Here is a 25,173-nt window from a genome sequence, read left to right on the forward strand (position 1 = left end):
CCAGAACTCTGGGTTTGCACCACCTCTTCCTCCCAGCTTGGAGGGAATGAAGACAGCACTGGGGCTGCCCTGGGCCATTTCAACCACTGACAGTGAAAGTGCTACGTCTGATCACTGCCCTGTGACACAAGGGGTGCGTGCCAAGCGTTTGTAAGAGACTACGGAAGTAACCACGATGGCTCCTCTACAAACTGATTTTTATATATATTCTTATATAGCCTCATTCCTATGAAAATGTTCGATTCTCCTGCACTCCCCTGTGCTGCTGGTCTGCCTACCATAAAAGCTACCACCGCCCTGTAGATGCGTGGTTCCGCTATCTCTAGGATTAAATTTCACTGGAAGGTAGACCCTATGAAAGCAGGGCCTGGGTTTTATTCATTGTTTTATCCCTAGCACCTGACACTATTGTCACACAGTAGGTGCTAAATAGATACCAGTATCTAGGTAGATAGCAATAGCTATTTGCAGAATGAGTCAAGTATGCACATAAGGTAGCACAGTAGCTGGCAATCAACAGGTCTTCCACCTGCTCCAACGCTGGCTTCCCACTCTTCTTTCGCAGGGTCTTCTGGGGTACAGAAAGTACCCCTCAAAATGTCCCCATATCACTGACTCACTGTCTCTCCTGCAGACAGGAGGTGTCCGAGGCTCTCAAAGACGCAAGGCGTGTAAGGCTTGACCTGCTTCTCCCCCGATGCCCTCAGAAGGGCACAAGGGACCAACCAGCACAGCTTGTTTCCTCCCTGTGTTTTGGCAGAACTTATGGCATCTCACCTGTCTGCTTCCACGGGTGCCTCACTTCAAAACTGCTCCCCAGAGCTGCTCAACTAACTTCTCCACTTTGTACTTATAATATGGACAAAAGGAAAGTTACCATGGGGAACAAAGTAACTATCATCTAAGCCTGAAGAAGGAGGCAACGGCTTTATTCTTCTCTGACAGAATTAAGTTCATGAGCATTTTGACAGGTATTTTCTTAGGGCTTTCTCAGCTGTTTCAGAATGTTAAGGCTGCACTGTTGAAAACCATAGCACTAGGTGAATGATAACATTCCTGCAGAAATTCTCTGAAAGGACTAGCACAGGTAGACAGGTGTTAGCTTTCTAGGCAAGACATACCTTATATCATAACAAACAAGATTAAAATGTGGCTGCACCCATCCCTTCAGAAGTTTGAAGAACCAAACAAAATTAAAGGTCGGGTCTTGAGAAAAGGACGTGCCTGTAACACATGGCAACAGGCCTAAGCAACAGGCTACCAGTTTTGCTTTGTTTTTTTTCCTTCTGTGGGTTCCTACAAATAGGCTGTTGATTCATTTGCTTGAGATGGATTAGGTACAGTCAGCATTAACTTCAAAAACTGTAAATCCAAGATTACTCTAGTAGTGATATATTATTATAAAGAGTAAAATGAAATCAAATATCATCAGAAAATAGGAAACAAGAGACAGGAAAGCCTTCATTTAATTCTAAGCTATAAACAGCACTGTGGAGGTAGGTCATTTGTAAATATTCTCAGCCTCAAATTTAGGATCAAGCAGGAGGTGAGGAAAACACAAGCTCAAAACCCAGGAAATAGACATGAACAGAGCCCGTACTGTGAACTTTCCTAACGCTCAAACACTTCTGCAGCATTGGTTAAGTGGAATTTAACTTGCATCACTTGTCTAAAACAAGGTTATGAGCCAAACTGATTTCTTTTTCAAAGCTGTGAGATTTGGTTTAACTGACAAATTTTAGAAGAGAAAAATAGGTGGGGACATAAAAGGGGAATTTCCCAGTACTGTACCTTACCACTAGACACAATTAGCAAGAGAAAAGACTAAAAGGGTCTCAGGACCCATCCTGACATCCTTTGGCCCCAGCCAGCCTAGAAGTTCCTCAGCTAAGTAGGCAGCAAATGAAAATGAGGAGTTTGACTAGTTCCAGAGAGGAGTGCTCTTCACATCTTCCCAACACCACCGACAACTCCAGGAGGGCCATGTGGCAACAGCAAAAAAGGAAATCATCATGACTACAATGTCATGAAATGACCTCACCAAAGAATTAGAGGATTTTCCTGCCTTACATTTGTTCTTTTAACTGTACATTAACACCCTGATTAAGATATGCTAATTTGGGGGTTTGTCTTACAACTTTTACCACCACAGGAGTTCGCTCTGGGCACATAATGACATTCACTTTTATTTTGCTGATATTTCACTCTGAAATTCTCTCTTCCAGTTGCCCGTATCCTCCCTTCTCTCCAATCTTCTGGTCCCTGACTGCCACTTGTCCTCTCCTCTACGTTCTTGGACTTGCAGGTTTCTGGACTCCTAACACCAAGTGACCTTGAGATGCTGTCCGGTACATTCATCTATTCTCTCATCCAAAAATATTTATTAAGCACATATTAGTAGACACTGTTCTACATGCTGGTCCATCGCCTCCCCATCCCAGAAACTTCAGTTACAGCCACATGCAAATAATAACCCCAAACAGAAGAGAACCTGTGCTCCTCTTGAAACGTCAACAGACTGTTTCACAGGCTCCCCTGACAACTCAACTTAAAGCAGTGACCCAGATCATGGGACAGTTTCCCCCAACAGGCGGATGTAAATTAATGCTCAGTGACACTATCAGAAAAATCCAATAGCCACCTTCATGCCCTTGGAGCAGATTTTCCCTCTCCTTTGTCTGGTATGACTATGGGGCTAAAATACACCAAAGCTCAATTACAAGAACGTAATTCTACATGTCTTAATGGTTACACGAAGTCTATTTATTTAAACTTTACCTCTAGCTTGTCCACGACCTCTGTGGGTGGCAGAAAGGTGGGCATACAGGCCATTCCACAGCCTGAGCATCTGAATCCTGGGGGAGGGGCCTGGGGACCCTGCCCACCTCCCTGGGTGAATCTGACAGGCAACCAGGTTTGAGAACCACTCCTTTAGCGGAGAGGATGTAGGCCTGAGCATCAGACAGACCTGGGTATTGAAGAACTTTCTTAGTTCTACCAGTTTACTTGTCTAGGAAACAGGGACACTTGTCTGGCAAGACTGCTGCGAGGGCTGCAGTTACTCCGTGCAGTGTGCCTGGCCTGGCACACGGAGTCCGTGTTCAGTAAAAGGAGTGATCTTAGTAGCTCACTATTATTTAGGACTCTTCTAAAAATTTTTCTCTGAATCTGCACTTCTCTACTCGGGAGGCGGAGAATGGAAAGCAGTTTATTTGTAAGAGCTTCATGTGTCGCCACGCTACAGTCTTACACAGGTCGCCCTTTAAAAAAAGGAGAAATCGGGCTTCCCTGGTGGCGCAGCGATTGAGAGTCCGCCTGCCGATGAGGCGGATGCGGGTTCGTGCCGCGGAGCGTATGGGCCCGTGAGCCATGGCCGCTGAGCCTGCGCGTCCGGAGCCTGTGCTCCGCAAGGGAGAGGCCACAACAGTGAGAGGCCCGCGTATCGCAAAAAAAAAAAAAAAAGGAAAAAATCACTCAAGATTTGGTTGCCGACTCACTACCACCTTGCCGTTTTTCCTGCCTCGTCTGCACCCAGCTGGCCGCTCCCCAGGAAGGCCGCTCGCACTTGGCCGCTCTGACCTCAGTCACGTGCCTGCCCTGCTCCTCCTCCAATGGCAGAATGACCCTGTCTTCGGGGGGCGGGCCATTCCTCCTCACCTCCGCCCTTGAATTAATGTAATTTTGCGGGTGCACCTGCTGCTCCATCTTCCCAACTGCACGTGAAGATGTCGGTCAGACATCAGTCCTGCCACCTATGGACCATCACTCCTAACGTCTGCTACGTTAACAGAAATCCAGGAAAGGCCCCATGTTCTGCATGATCATGACCAGGTACTTTTTCCTATTTTTTTGTTAATCCTCATATGGTAAAGAAACAAGTCTTCCTCAAGTTAAGGATAATTTTCCTTCCCTCTTAGTCTACTGTATCCATTAAGCATGTTCCCCACACAGACGTCCTCTTCTGCACCCCACAGAGAGAGCTGGGCACCAACAAGGCCTCCCACAGAGCCCGTAACGGATGCTCTGACCCATAATATTTCACAAGCCCTAATGTACACAGGAAAGGCTGGGCTCTGAAAGCCACACAAAAGCGCTCATAAATTTCAGACTGCCCTCATCATCCCCTCCTTCTAAGAAACTGGCTGGAGTGCCACTTCAGTTGCAGGATTCTTATAAGAACTTTCCTTCTCAACGCTCTATCACAGCAACCTAATCAAGTGTCACAACTATTATTTAGACTGAATTTTACTTTAATTTCAAGTATGTTTACTAACAGAGCAAAGGTAAACATTCTTTAAATCTAGTTTTGTCTCATAAAAATCCCCTAATTCACTGTTCATTACTTTCACTAATCATTACAAAACTGAGTAAGGACTCTCACATGAGTAAATCTATGTCCATGACTATCAATTCATTTCAAGATTCTGTAATGCAAAGACAAACACGCTGATTCCTCCAGACACGGGTGATACATTCATCTCCCCAACCTTTTCGTGACTTCTACTTTTGAAAGACTCGTCTAAATTAAATGTATTTAAGCCCATGATTGCCCACAATATTAAAATTATTTAATTCTCGAGTAGTATTAAGGAATAAACAAAAATTGAAAAAGATTTCAAAAATTTAGGTTAGGAGAAAAAGAGTAGAGTCAAAACTAATTAGAAATGCCCATAATGACGCTTTCCCATTTTAAAAGGACATTGTTCTGGAACTCCTACACTGATTTCTCTCTCCCTACCCCGTCGCCCCCGCCCCGTGTACCTATTGCTTCTCAGATCCTTCACAACACCACATTATCCACACCACAGATAGTTTCATCCTCGACAAGGAGGTAAGCTTGCCTGCCTCTCTGCGTTATCTGTCCACGTTCCATTTGAATCCAATTTCCTTGCATTACCTCTGCCCAGGTCAGGGATGAATGGCTGTCAAATTCCCAGTGGAATAAAAAGAAAAACCCTTTCTTCCTGAGGCAGCAAGTTTCAATTCACAGAGCACATGGCTAATCTACATATGTGAAGGTCACGGCTCTTCAGTCAAAGAAGTTAAGAATGGAACAGCTCACGTAAGGGGTTGTCTTAAACATCTTGGCATGATGCCCAACAAGTAAGATTGTTGAAAAGCAATAGATAGCTTCTGGCAGCAGCAAGGGGAAAAATATTTTGATCATGTGATGCCATACACACTACCTAGTTTATTTCATGTGCGAAACTTTGCGAGTCCCTAAAAAATACCACATATGCAAATCAAATTCAGATTTCAGCTTTACCAGTTTAGCCAGGCTGGCACATCTCCCTCTTCACAAAATGCGCTTATATGAAATTTCTAGATCCACCGAGAATAAAACTTCAACATATTGACAACCAGTTGCCTCAAATATCTTAATAGCTGATTACAAGTTTTTTGCATTAGTTTTTCAAAGAACCGTGAAACACCAAGAAAAGGGTATTTACACTAAAAAAGCACATTCCTTCAAGTTATCTGAGTATAACTGCCTTAAATAAAATTCATCTTCTCCCTCCATTCTCCTCTCTCTCTTCACTAATAATATAGCAATGTGGAAAATTACAGGAACTTAATGCATGGTAAAAGACAAAACACAAAACTGCTTTTCACATCCTATTTTCACTAATGAATGGTTGAATAAAAGTAAAACACTCCTGCTTTAAAGTGCTCATACTTCTGACAAACATCTCAATGGAGGAGAAAGGACAGTCTTGCCACACATAATGGATACCAGGGGAGAAACCAAGCCTTCATGAAGCACGCCTCTGCCTGCTGGGGGCACGGCATTTCCTGAGTTGTCTCTATCCAGACAAATGAAGTGAAAAGGGAGTTGGCACCAAGAGTGGGGAAAAGGGTGGGTTTCAGACCCAGCAACATCGTTACAAACATTACTACAATTTTAAAAACTTTCAGCAGTTAACAATAATAAACTACTTGTTTAGTATACGGCAAAAATTAATTGGAAGCAAAAGATCCATTTCATCAACCTGCAAACTGTCTGCCTACCACCAATTTCCTTCAACTCAAATTTTAGATTCCTTATGAGGTCAGAGTTATTCAATCCATATTTCTAATTAAATGGAGCAGTAAGTAAAATAAAAATATACCACAAACTGTCTATATTTATTTTAATTGCCAATGTTCACTTAGCAATCTAAGAATATTCCTCTACGCGAAACAATGAACATCACGATGTTTAACCATTTTCCAATATTCTCTGGATATCTTTTTATCTAATACCGTGTCCCTGTAGGTCACTACACCAAGGTCACTACACACCAAGGTCACTAAATGTTTGTTGATGGTGGTGAAATTAAATGTTCTAATTATCGATCTTCTGAATTTATTTTTCCTTACCAGTTAAAAAACATGACTGTTAAAAAAACAAATTGGAAAACACAGGAGACATTTTAGAAATGTGATAAATTGCTCCATAACTTTTCCTAAACACCTGGCAAGATAAAGACATACCGGGCAATAAAAACTGACACTGTCTGGATTCGAAATAAGCTTTGAATATTAACCTATTTGTTCTGAGAGGAAAGACTAATAGGCTGTTAAATTAACTTGTTAAATTAACTAATACAGAATCACACCTAACTAGTTTCAATTCCTTATCACACATCCCTTTCCTTGCCAGGTAGTATACCAGTACTTATCAAATCTACTTCTCACAAGAATTCCATGAGTTATGTATTCTTTCCCATCCCTTTGAAATGAGGAAGCTACAAACCTCAGAGAGGGGAAGCGACTTGCCCAGGGTCACACAGGTAGTAAATGCCCAGCCTTCAGGTTCTCTAACCTCCACACCTTCAGCTCTTGCCTTTGCCCTTGCTTTAATCCCCAAGCCTCTTCACGTGGTCAACTTCTGCTCCTCAGCCAGGTCTTAGCTTATTCGACCTGCTGTACTACACAGTCTTCCTACTCCTACCCCACCCCGGTCTCTGCGAGGTGTCCCTCTAACATCTAAACTTGTCCCACCTAAACTGTTTACGCTGTATTGTGCAGCATGCCTACCTGTCCTTAGTCTCTGCACCGTCAATTAGTCAAAGGGCAGGACTTCTCATCAAGGGATCCATCATCCAACAAATGGCCAAGCACACAGTAGGCTCTCCACAAACGTCTGCCTGATGCCCCAGGTCTCGCTACACTGACATAAGCCTATAGTCCCAAAGCCCTGACATTTCAAGGCTGTTCAATACAGTGAAGGTAAATGAACTGAATTTTAAATCCTTCACGATACTGATATTATAAAGTCATTTCTTTAGGAGAAAAATCACTGTATGATACCCAAAATAAAATCCAAATTAAGATCATTTTCTCATCAATGTCACAGCACCTAAGAACAACCTTCAAGTACACTGACCTTCCACGTAAATTAGTGAAATGTATAATAACACTCATCAGGAAATTTTCAGTTTACATACATTATCATCTACTCTTCAAATTGTTAGATGATGCACTTTGATGGATATAGTCTTTCTGCATAGAACTGCGGGTATTATCATCTACTCTTGATTGTTAGATGATGCACTTTGATGGATACAGTCTTTCTGCATAGAACTGCAAGGTATTATCATCTAATCTTCAGGTTGTTAGATGATGCACTTTGATGGATATAGTCTTTCTGCATAGAACTACAGAAGAAATAATGTAGCCATTCATTTTAATTTCCACTTTGTAAAAACACCAGGAGTCTATGATAATTCAACAGGGAAAATTACGGATCATATGTTATATTTACTCTTTGTATCTTAGCCCCAAGTGGTGCTCGGTAAGTATTTGTTCATAACAGAATTAAATTTTGTCCCTGATACTTTTAAATATCTTAGCATAAAAAAGAAAAACTGTTCTTCTCTACATATTTGAGACAAGCCCTTGGCATTCTCAGGTTTTTACATTCCCTGTTTTGCCGGTTTGAGAGCAGACCTAAACTTCCATGATATGTAAATTATAATCTTGCTATGGACCAAATCTGAACCATATATTCAGTGAAGTTGAAGCAGATACAGAAGCAAGTTACTTAACTAATGAGAGACCAAAGTCTACCACCCAGAAGCTCAAAGAAGCCTATTTTTAAAGTTTTTAAACTTCGTTCCTTTGCAAAAAATACTTCCCCTAAAAAGCCAGTCGTTTTTGCAGATCATGAAAGTGGAAAGGTCTAAGAGGCCGAAGAAAGGAATGACTCTTGGCCCGAGGACAGAACTTACTAATACATAGCATGGAATCTTGAATGGGTCAGTGGCTTAGCTCCTATGGCATCAGTCCCCCATAGGCGCTATTTGTAAACCAAAACCAATTCATGTAACTGTTTACAAGAGTCCCAATCAGCACATAACTACATTTCTGAGGGAAATTACAGTGGAATTCACAAAATCTATACATCTGCACAGGTCTCAGTTGATATTCTCTGAACGCGTCTGGGATCTAGTGTAGTTTAATAAGATATTCAGTGGTGCATAACTGATTAGGCAGTATATTTTCTTTTAAATTCAAAGCTGCACAGAACTCTGCAGCTGGGAGGGACCAGGGGTCACTATCTGATGGAGGCGGGGACTTGTCCTCAACCACACCCTGAAGCGCAGCAGGGCCAGGCAGAGAACAAGAACCCAGGCCCGCTTCACTACACCAGTGGACAGACAGGTGGGGAAAGAAGAGGTGCCACGTAAGGATGCTACAGGATTTGCAGAGATGACCTCAGTGACAACCCCGCCCAGCAGGCCACAGTACAGATAAGAAAGCTGAGCCCCTACCAGGTCTCAGAGAAAATGAGCACTGAAGACTACAAATCAATCAAAGGGTCTGCCCAACTCCAAGCCCACAATCTTTCCCTTACATCAGGAAACCCGGCAATATATTCATATTCTCTCATAAATCCTCATAATCACAGAAATAAACTAATACACAACAAGCATGTCAGCTCCCTTAGGAATTCGTCTGCTTCTTCAGAAAGATACTTACTCAGCAGTAGCAATGTTTTACATTTCCGTTTCCAAGGTCAGTTATAATTCATTGGGTAAAGTAAACTTATTATTAAAAATACCAACAGGTAGCAGATACGTTAAAGGATAGTAAAATGGGTTTACAGCTTGTATATATAAATACATGATCACTGAATCTTAAAATCTGCTTCTTAAAATTTCAGAAATTATATGCCAAATTCTAGACACATTCTAGAATTACCAAGCATTTCAAAATTAGACTATGAAGTATGGTGAGTGGTTTCATTTCTCAGATACTCATCACAAAAAGAAACAGGAGATACTAAGGATTCTGGAACATCCTCCACTAATCACCAATGCCTTGCTTTCTGAAAGGTTTATTTCAGGACCCAGAAGCAGTAGCTGAATTTACTCCTCAGCCAGCATACATTATTTAAACAGTTACCAAAAATACTCTAGCAATCTAAGTATCTTCCTAAATCTGAGCAGACTGTTTTAACTTTTTTCCCAAGAGCCTGTATAATGTAGAAAACTGAGAAAAAGAAAAAGAACCACTCTACATAAATTTCAAAGACATCATATTTTCCTTCTTTTAGTTATCATTTTCCGTAGTAGATCTCTATCGTGCTCTGGCACCAAGCCAGCAATTGATTGGTAGCAACGGAAGAGTCATTAGCTCACCTCAACTATATCACAACAATCTACAATTATTTGTTTTGCCAAAATCTACTCCCCTACCCAAGAAGACGGCTGACCCACATGGTTGCTGTTTGCACTTTGTTTAAATGAGCCAGTTCTAAGTCAACGACCATGCCAAAAATACCAAGCCCAGGTACAGGGAGAGCAGGCTTTGGCAGGATGTCTCTGGCCTGAACTGCACACAGGAGCAGCAATGATCCCCACACCCTGGCTATCATCTGGGTCTGGCACATGGCTGATTAAGAAAATGGCTGCTCAATAAATATTTGCCAATTGATAGTCTGTAGTAGATATATTTACCTAACATACACCTCACAGCATACACAAATGGTAAATGCTTACACCTTAAGAAGTAATTGTTGCTTCCCGGCACAAGCTCTTTAATCACAGTTCATTTTCTCTGTGCCCTCTATGGACTCTGGTGTTAAAGTACATAACTGGTCATATAAAGATGTGACTGCATATCAGCATCAATAGTAACTAAAATACGATCCCAATATTTTACACACAAAAAGCCTGTTCACGGGAAAGACTAACCAGATTCCAAGAAGTATCCCTTTGCAGCTGCCTCGAAAATTTAATTAAGAGACCAATCATCTTAATTTAGGAATTTTTCCACCTGCAAAGAATTTCTGCAGTTTTGCAGAGGACTACAAATTAAAAACATGAGGGGGGGAAGCATAAATTTGGGGCACAGAACACTATGAAAAAGGACACAGCATCACGTGGATTGGTTGTTTGCTCTAGGTTGGGAGGGTGAGATGCCCCAAAACTTAAAATACCCTTTTTTAAAAAATTATCATTACAACTGATTTCCGCTAATAGTAGAAAGATAAAACCAATAATTTTTTAAAGAGGCTAAAAATGCAAAAGATGAGAAATAAGGGGAAAATGATCATGCTAACAGTTCATTTCCATATCCTATTATTTAACAAAGTCCCAGACTTCTCTCAACAAAGTACCTCAAACCTTTAAACAGAAAGCCTTCAAAAAGCTGCTTTTCAGCTGTTAATGACATAACTGACAATGAAACAACTAACCTACACAATGCACATTTCCAAATTGACAAAACCTGGGAAGACAACCTAAAGTTAGAATTGGAAGTAATGAACTAAAAACAAACAAACCAAAAACACCATTAGTGTTCCTCTGAGGAAGGATTTACTCATAAACTATGAAGTGGCAAGATTAATGGTTATAAAAATAAGCTTATTTTACTTACATGTTAATAACTAACAATTTTAAATTCTGACATGAAGAAAGGGAAGAAAAAATTTTTTATTTCAATTTGGGAGGATGAAAACGTCCTGGAAAGGATGGGGTGCACAACAATGTGAATGTATTTAACGCCACTGAACTTTACACCTAAACTGGTAAATTTTATGTTATGTATATTTTGCCACTATCAAAAAAATACACATATATATAACTTTTTTAGCATCCCACACAGAAGAAAAAAAAACATGGCCTAGAATTTTCTCCTGGATTTCATCAAATATGGCTTCCCTTCCAGAGTCACCTAATAAGGAATGACTTCTCCTCTGATTCTCAAGTTTCATCTTTCATCAAGGCCCAAGGAGACACTGAGAAGTGCATCCTACAGAATGTAGTTAAAGAGGCCAAATCTAGTTCAATTCAGAAGGACTGCCTTGCTGTGACAGATGTACTCCAGATTCTGCTGCCATCTACCAAAAATAAGAGTCTATGGGTAAATCAGATATGCTTAAGATTTTAAGGGTTTCGTCTCTTTCCTAGCAATAAATACCACTCAAGAAACAAATCAATTTCATCATTAGTTCACCTGTCAAACTCAGTAGCCTTCTAATATCCTTGGCATTGACCCATTCAGAAGTGGTTTAAAAAAAACCGGCCACTGGATCCTTCCTATTCAATTAAGTAAATCTAAGGAAACAGTTTTCTTAGAATTACTCCAAGTTAAAGACTTTGAAAATAGAACATATTTGTTGAAAATTTACTGTAGAAACACATATTTTACTTTGATAAACTCACTCAGTCATTCAATTAACGTGAATTGTTGAAACTATTATATACATATATCAACAATTCCATTCATTCCAATGGCATAAAGCAAAATAACTGGACAATAAATGATACTTAGGTAATTATACCTAAGTCATTTTCTTTTCATCAGATTTCTAAGAGAAAAAGTCACTAACATATACTAAGATTTTAGATCAAAATTAATTCACTCAACCACTGAATTAAACCAAAAAGGGCCACTTAAGTCTTACATAAACAGCCTCCAAACTGGAAAAAGCAATACTGTGTAATAGTTGTACATCTACATAAATGTACCCTTGGTGGATGAGCAGTTTTGCCTGGTAGTTTCCCCCAACACTACAGGGAACTAGGACCTGGGATTCCTCTGCCTCAAGCATGCATACACAGCAACTGTGCAACTCTCCTTTACATAGCCACAGAGAATCTGCACCAATATCCTGATAAAGAAAGGACACCTCTGAAAAGGCATATGATCAAAATCTACCCAATTCCAACAAGGCCTAGCATGTGGATGTGGTCCTTAAGTATAAAGAAGATTGTAAAATGTCATAAATTTTTGTAATATCCATTTTGAAAATCTAAATATTGCAAAAATATTCATGGAACTTGAGTTTTTTTAATACTCGTTTTGAGCCTCCATAAATCTGTTGTTTTAAGTAACACACAAGAGTTCTTTCAAACACAAATATAAGACTCAAATTTATACATCTACACACAGCCCAAAATGAAAGTGACACAAGTGAAATTCTAGTTCCTTTTCCTCAAATACGATCAAAGCACACAGATCCATTAACTGAGCAGTATCAGTGTCCCGGAGAGTAGGAAGAAAAACCTCTCAATTGAGGACACTAGGCAAAAAGCTAATATATTTTCCTATGCCAATACATCCAAAATATACATTTCCAAGTCAGTTTTCAACATAAGTAGCAAAATTTCATAGAACCCCCAAAAACTTTAAACGAAACTACTTTCTCCCTAGGAGAGGATAGGGTTAAATAAATGAAATGATCATCTTTTTGGTTTGCCTGTCACACTGGTATTTATCCTAGGGAAATAAGTAAGTTCCTATTACATCAGAAGTCATTGTTTTAGATACACCCTGCTCCAAATTATAAAGTAATAAAGTCCATTAATAAGAAATAGAACTGAAAATTCAACCACATTCTGTTACACCTGTTTTCTTTAAAATGTGTCTATGTCTAATAAAACTACCGAGTTTTATATTAAGAGACTTCCTCTACATTGTCTTACATTTTTTAAATCGGTTCTCAAGCCAGAATTAATACTGTTCTTATACCAGAGTGAAGATGTTACTCTCTTAGTTCTAATGAAAGAAAACGATATTTAGAGGCTTGTTCATTACTACAAGTGTCTAAGTGTAATTTGGAATATTTCCATATCCACAACACAATTCTAATACTTCTGATACAACATAGCATGGGAAAAATGGAACAAGTCTAAAAAGCTTTGCCAAAAATTCATTCCTAAATATAGATAAAAAACAAAACCAAAGAAAAACGAGGGAATAGGGTTTCTCTTCATAGATGCAAGGTAAGAATATGTTGCTCCCTGGAACATACTTATCGATTTTGTGTTAATATAAACGTAAATTTAAGTGATAGCTGTCTTACAGAGTAGTTGCCATTAAAAAACAACACACTGCCAAAAGTACATAAAAAATAAGATCACCAATGAAAACAATTTTAAGCTATGCATAATTTCATTCCAAATAATACAGAAAATCAGACAACTACAGACATTTTTGTTATATTTTCTTTGTTTTTTAAATGGTAAACCTTTTCTATGAAACACAGTTGTCAATTTCACCTCTTCTGACGATGGAGCAGCTGGCCAGTCATACCTTGGCAAATATATCAATTTAGGCCACAAATATTTGTTTACAAGATTTAACATATCACATAGGGTAACACTGCACTGAGTGGGCAAAGTGGGAAGTGCTATAATGTACCTTATACAAATTTTAAGGTAATCAGGAACCAGCCTGTAACTTCCTGCTTTGTAAGTCAGCTAATCACTTTTCTTTTAATGGTAGATAAAGCTTTTTTTAAATTACATTGTATTATATTATATAAAACTAAATTTAAAATAGCATTAATGAAATTCAGCACAAATGTGGACATCATAAAATCTTAGTTGCGTGAGCAGACCTCAGTATTTCTTTTGAGATTGCTTTATCTGAATACTTTATCTCACAGAAACCTACTAACAAACTGTATCGTAAAATGCCTTATTTCACTTTTTAAAAAGACCCTCCCGTTACAATATACGCACATGTTTTGTTCTCAATTACAAAAACATTTGCCACCCAATGTAAACCATTCCTAAAATCAAAAATGAAACTAAATGTGTTAAAAGCCACAAGAAAATTTAATAGTACTTCATGACCTATAGTTATGCAGTAATTTAATATTCTGGACAAACGACTGTTCCTTAGGATAACTGTCACAACAAATATTAAATGATACCAGCCTTCCAAAAAGAAAAAATATAAAAAAGAGATACATTCCACATGTTAAACGGTGGTACCTAAAAGAAATCTGTGAATCTAGGTCACATGCCCATCATTTTTCTTCCCCCTCAAAAATAAAAAAGCTATTCCCAAGGGTCATACTGGGGACATAATGAATTCACTCTCATTCCAAGAAAACAAAATACTTAAAATAATTGGTTCCATTACGAAAAAATAGCGTAAAGCAACCCCGACCTACATCTGCCTCTATCATCCTGGTTTCTAGTTTACAGAGATGTGAATTCTAAACTGTCCCTTTAAAAGGAAGTTGACAAAGCAAATCTTTTTAAAATTACATGGGTTTATTTACACAAGGTTTTTCTATGTTTTTACCTGTACAAATCATAAAAATTGAAATTCCAAGTTTTCTATGAAGAATAGGAAAACACATTATTATTAAAAGTAAAATTCCACTAACTAAAGATTAGAAAGGAGTGGACACCAACGTCCTCAGCCTGGGATTCGCATGATTATCTGCTAAATTCAGTACTGCATTCACTCTGACAGGTCTCTCATCTAAGATATGGTTATTATTAAAATACACCTTCCTAAAATAAATGAGCTGAGTAAAAATATATATTACAACCCCCATTATTCCTTTCTAACATATTTTAATGCTCTGAAAGTTTAAAAAATTGTAATGTCTATGAAAGTAAAATTATTTGGAAGAAACATACCCAGCACAACTTGCATGTAATATAGTTTCCCTAAAACATTGTGTGAGCAGTTCAAATAAGGTTCACATTACCTAACCTAGCAAAATAATCAAGGGGGAAAAAAAAGATTCCTGGGGCATTTGCTTCCAAAGCAGAAGCAAATGTAAAATGATTTTTTAAATTTCGCAAGAACATCCATTTCTTCCCTTTTAACTAACTGTTGTCTGCAAAAATTATTATATAGCTTCCTCACTTCATGTTTTCTTAAACATAATGTCAATTCTAACTAAAACTTCTCATCCACCAACAGCTTAAAACAATCAGAACTGTTAAAACACAACTTACTAGAAACATAGATTTAATCTTGTTATAAAGCTAATTAAATACTACTAAAAGATATTGTTGGATATCAGAATCTTGACATTTTTAATGATATAAATTTTAATTTTACATTAAACCACATGTGATGACATAATTCAAATTTTTTCCATGGTTTAATCCATAAAGGGTACTTTTATAAAAGCTTTAGAAATCCAAAAATTAGTAAAATTCTTGGTTTAATTATTTTTCAATTGCCATATCCTCACCCTACAATTGAAGTGAATGGCCCTGCTGAGACTGTCAAAGAGCTGGATTTTGTAAATGCCCAATCCTGGACACCAGCATAATGTTTTTATGTATTTAATCCTCTTATTAGTAACTATGATGTAGAATAATTTAAGCTTTAAATAATATTCAACCTTACATCTGCTTGTAATAGAGCTCAGTTATTATTTGTGGCAAGAATTTTTGTGACTGTACTGCTCAGCACTTCTATTTACATCAGCAGTGCTAAATGCCCAATGGTGAGAGGGGAGCCAATCAGATGGCAGATTAGATGTCAACTCAGAGGCAGCTGTCTGGAGACTATTACAGCCAGTTTACCTCCACAATTCAAATTCCAAACCTTGCAAAGGAGATCAAGTCAAGTCTTTAGGCTCAGCCTACGAGCAAGAAACAGCAAGAGTGCAGGACACTTCCTAACAACGCTGCAAGACTTGGGTGACAGGAAATTAAAAATCCAAATAAATCCGATCCAAAAAGATCAATTTGCACTGGTCTGCTACTTCCCTGGGTTCGCTGAATAAAATGTACGCCTAATCCACGATCAAAATAAGTTCAATTCAACCGGAATGTGTTCCTTTAACACAGACTATCTGTTGAAGGTGACTCCTTTCAAGGAGCCTGCAAGCCAAATAATGGATTTCCCGGCTATTCTTAGGAATGGATCGATATATTTTTGGATTTTTTGAGCTTCACATCGTTGTAAATGTGGGTACGACTGCTGCTACTAAACGCTTAAACTCAAAGCCCGCATCGAATATCCCCGAATGGCTAGGCACAACTACGAAACACACACCAGGCTGCCACAAAGCTAACCTATTTTTCCTGCCTTCACCTTGTGAGCTAAGAGGCAACGCAGTGTGGCCGGAGGGAGGACAAAGTTCCTCATTCTTTTCCCAGTTCTCGCTCATTGTTGGCGCTAACCGAGACGAGGGGGTCAATATTCCTCCCCAGACCCTACTGGCCGGGAGCGCCTATTTTGTTGAAAGAGCTGCCCGAACGGTCCCCAGCGCCCACGCGGCTTCCCCGCGGCGCGGGCCCCGACTCCCGCACGCGCGGCTCGGCGCCCGGGGTGGGGTGGCGAGGCGGGTGCCCGGCGACCGGCGATCGCGGCGCGCGTCCCGGGCCTCGGAGAGACCCCCTCCCCAGGCCCCGGCCCCCGCGCCGCGCAGTCCGACCCTGTGCACCGCCCGGCCTCGGAGGGAGGCAGCCGCGAGTTAAAATGGCTTTGGGCGCCTCGCCCCCGCCTCCCCCGGCAGAAGACGCAGAAAAAGTACGCGGAAAGAAAGAAACTAGGGCTCGCGGCGCGCGGCGCGCGGCGAGGCCGCCGCGGCGGAAGCAGGCCCGGCCGGCGCGGGGGTTACCTGGGATCTGCCCATGGTCGGGCCGGGGGTGCCGGGGCTCATCGCCGGGTGGCTCCTTTGTTGCGCGGCCGCCCAGGCCGGGCTGGCAGCGGCGTACTGGGCGCCCATGTCCTTGCTCAAGCCCATGCCCGCGGCCGCCTGCTGGCCGCCCGCCGCCGCCCCCGCCGCCGCCGCCGCCTGGGACTGGGGCTGCGACGGCGGCGGCGGCGGCGGCGGCGCGCTGGGGCTGCTGTAGTCCGGGTAGCTGCCGCCGTAGCTCCTCATCATGGGGCTCGGCGAGGTGAGCAGCTGGTTGAGGGTCGGAGTGGCCCCCGACGGGTGCTGGTTCTGCCCGGCGAAGCGCTGGAAGCCCCCCGCCGCCGCGCCGGCGGCCGCCTTGCTGAGGCTTGCGGCCCCGCCGCCCCCGGGGCCCATCATCATGCCGCCGCCCTGCTGCCGGGGGGAGCTCAGCACCCCGTACCCCGAGGACGAGCCCCCATAGCCGCCGCCGCCGCCGCCGCCTCCTGCTGCTGCTGCCGCCGCCGCCGCCGCCGCGGCCGCCGCCGCCACAGCTCCCGCTCCTGCTCCTCCTCCTCCTCCTCCTCCTCCTCCTCCGCTGCCTCCTCCTCCTCCTCCGCCGCCGCCGCCGCCGCCCGCGCTGGGCCGGCTGTAGCCCGGATAATGGTTGTACTGGCTGTTGGGGTACCCTTCGTGGGAGTTCTGCAGGGGGTCCATGCTGTTGGGGGCTCCGGCGGCAGCTGAGGCGGAGTGCATCATCCCCATCCCGGGGCTTTGTTGTCCGCCATGTTGATCAAAGCAAGGCCCAGCGCGGCCGCCGGGGCCGCCGCTAGCTGGGGCAGCGCTGCCATAGTAATTATTAAACTCCGAGACGGCCGCCGGGCCGCCGACGCCGCCGCCGACGCCGCCGCCGCCGCCGCCGCCGCCGCCCCCGGGCACGGCGACCGGCTGCTGCTGCGCGCCCAGGGCGCCCAGGCCCGGCTGCTCGTAGCGGCCGCCCGCCGGCTCCCCCATCTTGGGCGGCGCGTCGTCCTCGTCGCCCGGCTTGCTCAGCAGAGGCTGGCCCGGGGGCTCGGCCTGGCTGCCCCCGGCACTGTCCTTGGCCCCTCCATGTTGCGGTTGCTCCATGTCGGGACCGGGCTGAGCCGTGCCACTGCCCGCGCCGCTGAGACTGTTGTTGGAAATGGGATGCTGCTGCCGCTGCTGCTGCTGCTGCTGGAACTGGCTTAGCTGCTGTTGTAGTGCGTGGTGGTGGCGGTGGAGGTGGTGGGCATGGTGGTGCAGGTGGTGGGCATGGTGGTGGTGGTGGTGCTGCTGGTGGGGCGGTGCGGCGGGGGCTTCGCCAACGGTTTTCAGTTTGTGGTTGGGGAGCAGCCCCGTCTCCATGGCCGAGCCCGGGCCCGCCGAGGAGGAAGAGGAGGACGCCGCCGCGGAGGAGGAGGAGGACAGCGCGGCGGCGCTTCCACCCTCCTTGAGAGCCGCCTCGGAGCCGCCGCTCTTGGCGCTGTTAGCGCTGGCGGCGGCGGCCGCCGCGCTCGCGTTATGGGCCATGTTCAGTTCGTGACGGGGGTGCGGGGGGTGGTGGTGCACGTTATTCAGGCCGCTGCCGTCGCCGCCGCCCCCCGGCATGGGTCCCGGTGCCGCCGCCGCCGCCGTCGCCGCGCCGCGCGCCCCCGCCTCTAGGTCCCGGGCCCCGGGCGCCGGCCGCGGCCCGGGGGGCGCCCGCCGCTCGCCGCTGCCAGCCCGCGCCCGCGCCGCCGCCGCCGCTGCTGCCCGCGCGGCCATGATCGCCGCGGCGTGGCGAGGCCGGGCGGGGGGCGGGGGGGGAGACAATAAAACCCACTTTTTAGTCAGCAGCCCCTCCTGTGCGCATCCGCACGCCCCGACGGGAATCGAGCGAGCCCCCTCCCCCTCCACAGGCCCCACCGGAGCCGAACCGGGAGTCACGCCTTACGGTCTGGGCCTGTTCTCGCTGTGTGATTTCATGGTGAAAGTTTTTAGTTCAGGTTTAAATGAAACTTTTCTCTTTTCCTCTCTAACCCGGATATGGGTAAATACACGACTGACTGAGCCTATCGGGCCCAGCATGGCATGAGAGGGAGCCGAGCGAGCCCGAGCAACTATTATCCACTTCTCTCTGATTACTCGCGCGCACTCGCAAAACGCGGACTGGACTCCGCCCGGGCCGCGGCCGCCGCCGCCGCCGCCGCCGCCGCCCGCCCGCCGGGCCCTGCGCCCGCCCGGGCGCACCCTCGCGGGCACCGGCGGCCCCGGGCCGGGGGCTCGGGAGGCGCCGCAGGCGCCCGGAGCGCGGCGGCGGCGTGGGGCAACTGGAGCCTGCACTTTCCCCTCGTGCCTCCGTCTCCTTGCCAACCGGGCGTTCACGTGTTTGTTTTCACGTCTAAAAGGCCCGATACAAAGGTGGAAAACGAGTCTGACGAGCAGACAAAAGAGGGAGAAGGGCTGAGGAACAAAGTTGTCCGCTGGCCCCAAAGGTTACGACGAGCCGGCGGAGAAAGAAAATATTTGGGCAATCTGTGCAAAAGTACTGCCTCTCCCAAGAGTTATGTAATTTTTCAGAATGTTAGCCTCTCTCCCTTGATTTCGAGCCATCAGCGTATTTCCCACAACTTCTTCAAACTGCAAAATTAGGAAAGAGTTTAAGTGAAGGTTAGCACATTCCCGGAGCGCTGTGCCCTGTACACAGCAGGTACTCAATATATGCTTATTATTGACTGCACCTGCCCAAAGATAACGTTGATATAACTTTTTTTTAAGGCATCTTATGTGTGTACGTAGGCTTATCAACGAAAACACGAAGTAGTCCTAGAGGAGCATTTTTCCTGCAATGCACTTGTCTGTCGTCTCTCTGAAGGGAACGTCCTCAAATATGTAGAGTGGTGCCTTATGCTCCCAACAGCTTGCACGTGGAAATTTAACTATTGGCAGCATAATAGCTAAGGTTTATCTCTTGTCTTCATAAATCTGTATGATGCCTTTCCCCCTATTTCAGAGGTTATGTGCACAATTAACCCTCTTGATACGGGTTCATTTCTAAGTGATGTGAAACAAAACTAAAAGAAATACATGTTATATTTAATAAACATAAGATCAGTAATGATATAAATCCGTCAAATCTAATCCTAGAGCAAAAACGTTTCACGCTTTGTTTTTTTTAAAAAAAAAATACTATCCATTATTCTATCACTTTTTGATGCTTTAAATGTTTTTATTATTGTGAATTTGTCACCTGGTAACATCTTGAATATCTTCAAAAGCAGGACTTCTTAACCTGAACAATAGCTCAGTTGTACTAGTGTACTAGTGTGGACTCAGTTTTCATGGAGAGAAAGCACTTGAAACCAGAGCTTTCAAGAAGTCCTGCTAGCTGAAATGATACATATGATTTTGGTAGAATGTAGCTTTCTAAAATCATCTCATTCTTTAGCTTTCCATAAAGGCTATTTTAGTTTATTTCAACTGCAGTGGTTATTTTTGTTTGCTTGACCGAGTGTAAATATGTTACGTGACTAAATAGAAAATGATAGATGTGAAAAACTGGTGACTGATTGGGGGAAGGGGAATCAGGTGCACACCCAAGGGTCATTACAGAGTGTAGAAACCACAGATTTGCATTCAACAAATTGCAAACAACTGGAAAACAGGAGTTATATCATCATGTGTAAGAGAGAATAACAGAACCGTAAGGTAAATTCATGCCAAATCATTCATCAGTTTTTGCCAAGAGAATACTACATCTTTGTTAGTGTGCCTCTTTGACACTTTGTCCTGGATTTTCTTCCTCTATATATTCAAATACATACTAATTATATGATTATACCACATAAGTTGAATTTTTAAAGTTTTTCATATGCAAATATAAATATGTCTGTTTTGTGTATATGTGTTTATACATATATTCTAAAATCCATTACATATGTATGCTTTTAAACATTTATAGTCAAACTAAATATATACATATAATCATAAAAATGCATTTTTTCAAACTGATAAAATACATCAAAGTCAGTTTGTACAAGTGTAGCCGTATTTTGTGGCTTATTTTCACAACTAATCCTAAAAAGGGAAAATGAGTCACCAAGTTCACCTCTGGCCCTTTTAAAAAAATTTTTTTCATATAGAAAAATCATGAAACTTAAAATAAAATTAGGTATGTAGGTCGAAATCTCTTTTAATTCCTTTTGCTTCAGCAAGTCAACTAGAAGATTGGAGCCAAGAGGCTATGAAATAGAGGCCCCCAGCACAATGAAATCAGTCTGCTATAAAAGGCGACACATGCCAGTTTCTCCTCCCCAATGGCAGATGCCACACCCTAAAGCAGACAGAAGGCACTGCAGTCTGTAAGAGAAGCACAACACACAAAGCCAGCAGGACTTGGTTTTGTCTCTTAAACCACAGAGAATGCTAAAATACCTTTTTTAAAAGCGTCTTGCTGAAGATAAGTAGTGGGCTCCTATTTATTCAACTTAGGCTTCTCAAACACACCTTCTCGGGGAAAACAAAAGCCTCTTAACAGTTTCATTTAAAAATCCAGGACTTAAATGAAATCACAGTTGTCAGGGGTCTGTGAGAAAGTGATGAAATAGGTTCACAATTTCACAAAAGCACAACTTGAACTATAAATTATGGTTTCTACTGTGCCAGTTGCCTCAATTATCCTATATGGCAATTCTACAGTATTTTTTAATGTAAAATAAAATACTAGAAATCACCGCGTACTCTTTTCCTAACGAATTTTTTATTTTTACACCTCTTGCCTAAATTTCAAACCATGGTGACAACTTTAATAAGTTACTCCAGCCACGAAGGAGCCCAGGAAGTGAAGGCCCAAAAGCTGCAGAGTGGCCTCTCCACGCCTGCAGCCAAGGTTGCCCCACGCCTTCATGTTTAGCCAGAGGGTCACCCATTACTTTGTTAAACATTACTTTTTGGCTACAAAAATGGGGTTGGGTTTGGTGAGGTTTTTTTAACTATATGAAAAATTAATATTCAAATACAATTTCCTTTGAATAAGTTTTAGGGCAGTGAATAAAAGGCTCTTCAAACTTGCCCACTTAAAGAGGATTGAGCCAGATGGTAGTTTAAGAATGCCACGGTTCTGTTCTTTTTGCCTCATCGTAGCCCATCATCCTGTTTGCTTTAAGATTAGTCCCCTTTTAGTGTTCTGGTTATTTATTCGACAACTGAAACTATCACAATTCACTACCCATCATATTTCTCAGTATTCTTTGCATCATTTGGAAGCAATTTAGAATAAAGCCCTGTCAAGGTTTTACAAGTAAGAACTATTAAAGAATAAGGCTTTGGATACTTGCTTTCCTTTTAGATTTATGAGAAATGCAATGAATGGAGCTAATGGGATTTCCCTACTAATCTTGGTCAGCGACTTTAAAGAGCACTAAACAATTGTCCTTTTCACGTCTCTGATTTAGACGTTGGCAGTGAATAACTAAGTAAACGCAAGATACGGGATGTAGCATTTGGCTTGAAACAACTATGCAAATTTAATAGTGGCCCATAAGTTTAGGACACAAAACAATTAGGATTTGAAAAAAATCTAGGCAAGAAAAAATTTAAATAAATCTGGGGACTCTGACTAACAATAGCGCTACTATATTTACTAAGAATATTATAGTGGGGATAATAAACCTCCATGGGGATAGGGATAAACTACACTTTTTTTTTTTCCAACAAACTTATCTAGAATCCACTTTGTGACATTCCCTGAGAATAAAAAGATAAATATTACCTTCGTCCTGTCCTCAACAGGAGAGAGAAACTATTACCTAAAACATACTTAGGGCTGCCCTGAAACATCATAGAGGATCTGGCCAGGAAAGAAGTAAGTTCAGGCTTCCCCACCTAACAACCTTCCCTGCAGGTCTGCCCTGTTGGCTGCCATCAGCCGGGCACCTCACCCTAATACTCAGTCTGGCACGGCTTTGACATGATGCTGGGAACCCACCAATGTTGGAGCTAGACTTCCAGAACCCTAAGTCAGGTTTACCATTAGGCTACTACAGTTTCTCTCCAAAGTCCCTAGAAACATAGTAACAGCAGTGAAATAAATTACATTTATTTCCTTAATACATTTTGGGACACTGTACTATGTATCTTATACTGGACTGTCCACATTTTGAATGATGTGTAATAAAATTTTTTATTACAGCCTAGTTTAGAAATGTTCTATAACTTTTAGACAAATGTGTGTTCAATGGCATTTCTTTCACTTTATTCCCAAGATTGTCCTCATTTTGCCATCGTCAGAATCACTTATTGAGCACCTATGATTACATCGTGACATATACTCATCTATATGGCTTCTGTCACTGATAACCTGCTGCTTGCATAAAGGCACTTTATTGATAACACCACTCTAGTTCCTCATAAATAAATACTTGGGAAGTAAACATATTTGAGGTAATTTTGTAATAATCAAGAATATAAGGGAAATCATTTGGAGAGTTAATACCTCAATTTTATGGAAAGATTTTAGCGACCTAGCTGAAGGCCTTCTGCGTCTTTGTCATATGTGATTAATTGCTTCATAGTACATATAACCTTCTAAAATAAAACTACTTATCAAGCACAATAAATTCCAAACAATACCTCATGTGCATTAATGTAGTGCATTCGAGATATTTATTTCACCCTCCTTATCTTCTATTGCTTTGTCCCTAATTCATTAAGGGAATCAGTAAGCATCTTTAAGGGCAAATTACTGACAGTCATCTGATTGTTCTAAGGGCCAAAGGGCTTGGTGATATGCTGCTGTTATACCAAATGATATAATTTCATTGGGGAATTTGCTTATCAATGCATTCCTCTAGAAATGCCCAAGTGGTTAAGCATAAATATTTTTTTCTCTCCCTTACTTAAAGGAAATGTCCACATTGTAGTATGTTACTATAGGACTTAAAATTCAGGGGCCTATACCTGGCCCCTTCTCTGACCCTCAGACGTCTCCTCTCAAGCTGTACATCTCTCTGTGGTGCTGTGACCTGCTTTCTCAAGGACCATGTGGGATATAGGTTTCCCTCCCAAAGCATAACCCACAAGGAGCTGCTGAGAAGGTAGCTTCTTGGCTCAACCCCATTCATTCATTCATTCATCCATCCATCCAGCAAATCATTGCCGAGCCCTGCCTAACTCTGCACCAGCCCTGTGCTAGGCTCTGCGGCACTACACTGAGGGGGGTGGGGGTGGGGGTGTAAGGAACTTCCTGCACCGTCTACCAGCTCGACATTAATCAAATGATCCCACTAATAAGTGTCAAATTGCACAGAGATAACGTGCTCGGAAGGAAAGATGCCAGGGTTCTATGAGGGAAATAAACGAAGAAGCTGACGTAGACTGGGGCCCGAGGGAAGCCTTCCCGGATGAAACGTGGCTGGGACTGACAACCGAAAAGTGAGGAGAAATGAACCCGGGAAGGAAGGGAAAGAGCGTCGCAGACAGCAGGAGGCCAGCGGGGCTGGGGGCGGAGAGGGGCAGGAGCGCCGCCGCGGCCGCGGAGGAGGGTCCCCCGCGCTGGGCTCGCGCTTCGAGAGCCACGCGAGGAAGCTGCAGCGTCCGAGCCGGGGGCCGAGCCGGGGCCCTGGGTGGTCACGGGACCCACGGGCTGCTGGGAAGAGAGGCGGGGCCCGGGCGGCTGGGCGTGAGCGTGGGGCCGGCCCCGGGAGTCCAGGCTCCCGCGGCTCGGCCCCGGCCGGGCGCGCTCGTGCGGGGAGCCTCCTGGTACTCTGCGATACTAAGGGATAATAAAAGCATCGTAAGATGAGTCTATTTGAATGTTCACGGGTTTCTTTAAAACATACTCAGCCTCAAAAATAGAAGGTGATACAAGTGTGTTTTTCACAGAATAACTAAGATTCATTTATGTTTGATTAAGTTACAGTGTCGTGCCCCACAGGCTGGGTGGTCTGTTAAATCGATCACAAGTCTAAAAACAAGTAATAGGATGAACACCTTTTCGTTTAGTCCTTGTATGAATAACCTTACGTGGCAACCACACCAAGCCTGAATTTGAGACCCTCTGTACACCCTCTCCCAGTTACCTGTCATGACGGAGCATCGTCCACGTGAGAGATGAGAGATGATGGAGCCAGGAAGGAGGCAGGAGGGACCACGGGGATGGAGGTAAGTGAACTGATTCCACCACTAAAGAGTCCACCACTTGAGTCCACCACTTAAGAATCTGCGGATTCTTCACTGAGCAAGGGCTTCCAACCAAAGATGTGAATGGGGGTTGCAGTTCAGCCAGAGCCTTACTTGCTGCCCATTGAGTCCTGGCACAGGACTGAGTCTGCTGGAGGATGGGGTGTCTTTTTCTAATT

General features: G+C 43.3%; 1 protein-coding gene across 3 annotated transcripts in view; it reads right to left on the reverse strand.

Annotated features, from left to right (window-relative positions):
• Nucleotides 1–18,604, reverse strand: part of ARID1B (AT-rich interaction domain 1B) — a 412,194-nt gene extending 393,590 nt beyond the window's left edge. For all 3 annotated transcript variants that reach the window (XM_033404288.2, XM_033404280.2, XM_033404248.2), the window contains exon 1: nucleotides 16,820–18,604. In XM_033404288.2, coding sequence (XP_033260179.2) covers nucleotides 16,820–18,601 — 1,782 coding nt within the window. In that variant the 5' untranslated portion in view covers nucleotides 18,602–18,604. The remainder of the gene's footprint in view (nucleotides 1–16,819) is intronic.
• Nucleotides 18,605–25,173: the final 6,569 nt, after the last annotated feature.

Source organism: Orcinus orca, chromosome 12 (genome assembly GCF_937001465.1).
Source record: "Orcinus orca chromosome 12, mOrcOrc1.1, whole genome shotgun sequence".
In the NCBI taxonomy this organism is placed as follows: domain Eukaryota; kingdom Metazoa; phylum Chordata; class Mammalia; order Artiodactyla; family Delphinidae; genus Orcinus; species Orcinus orca.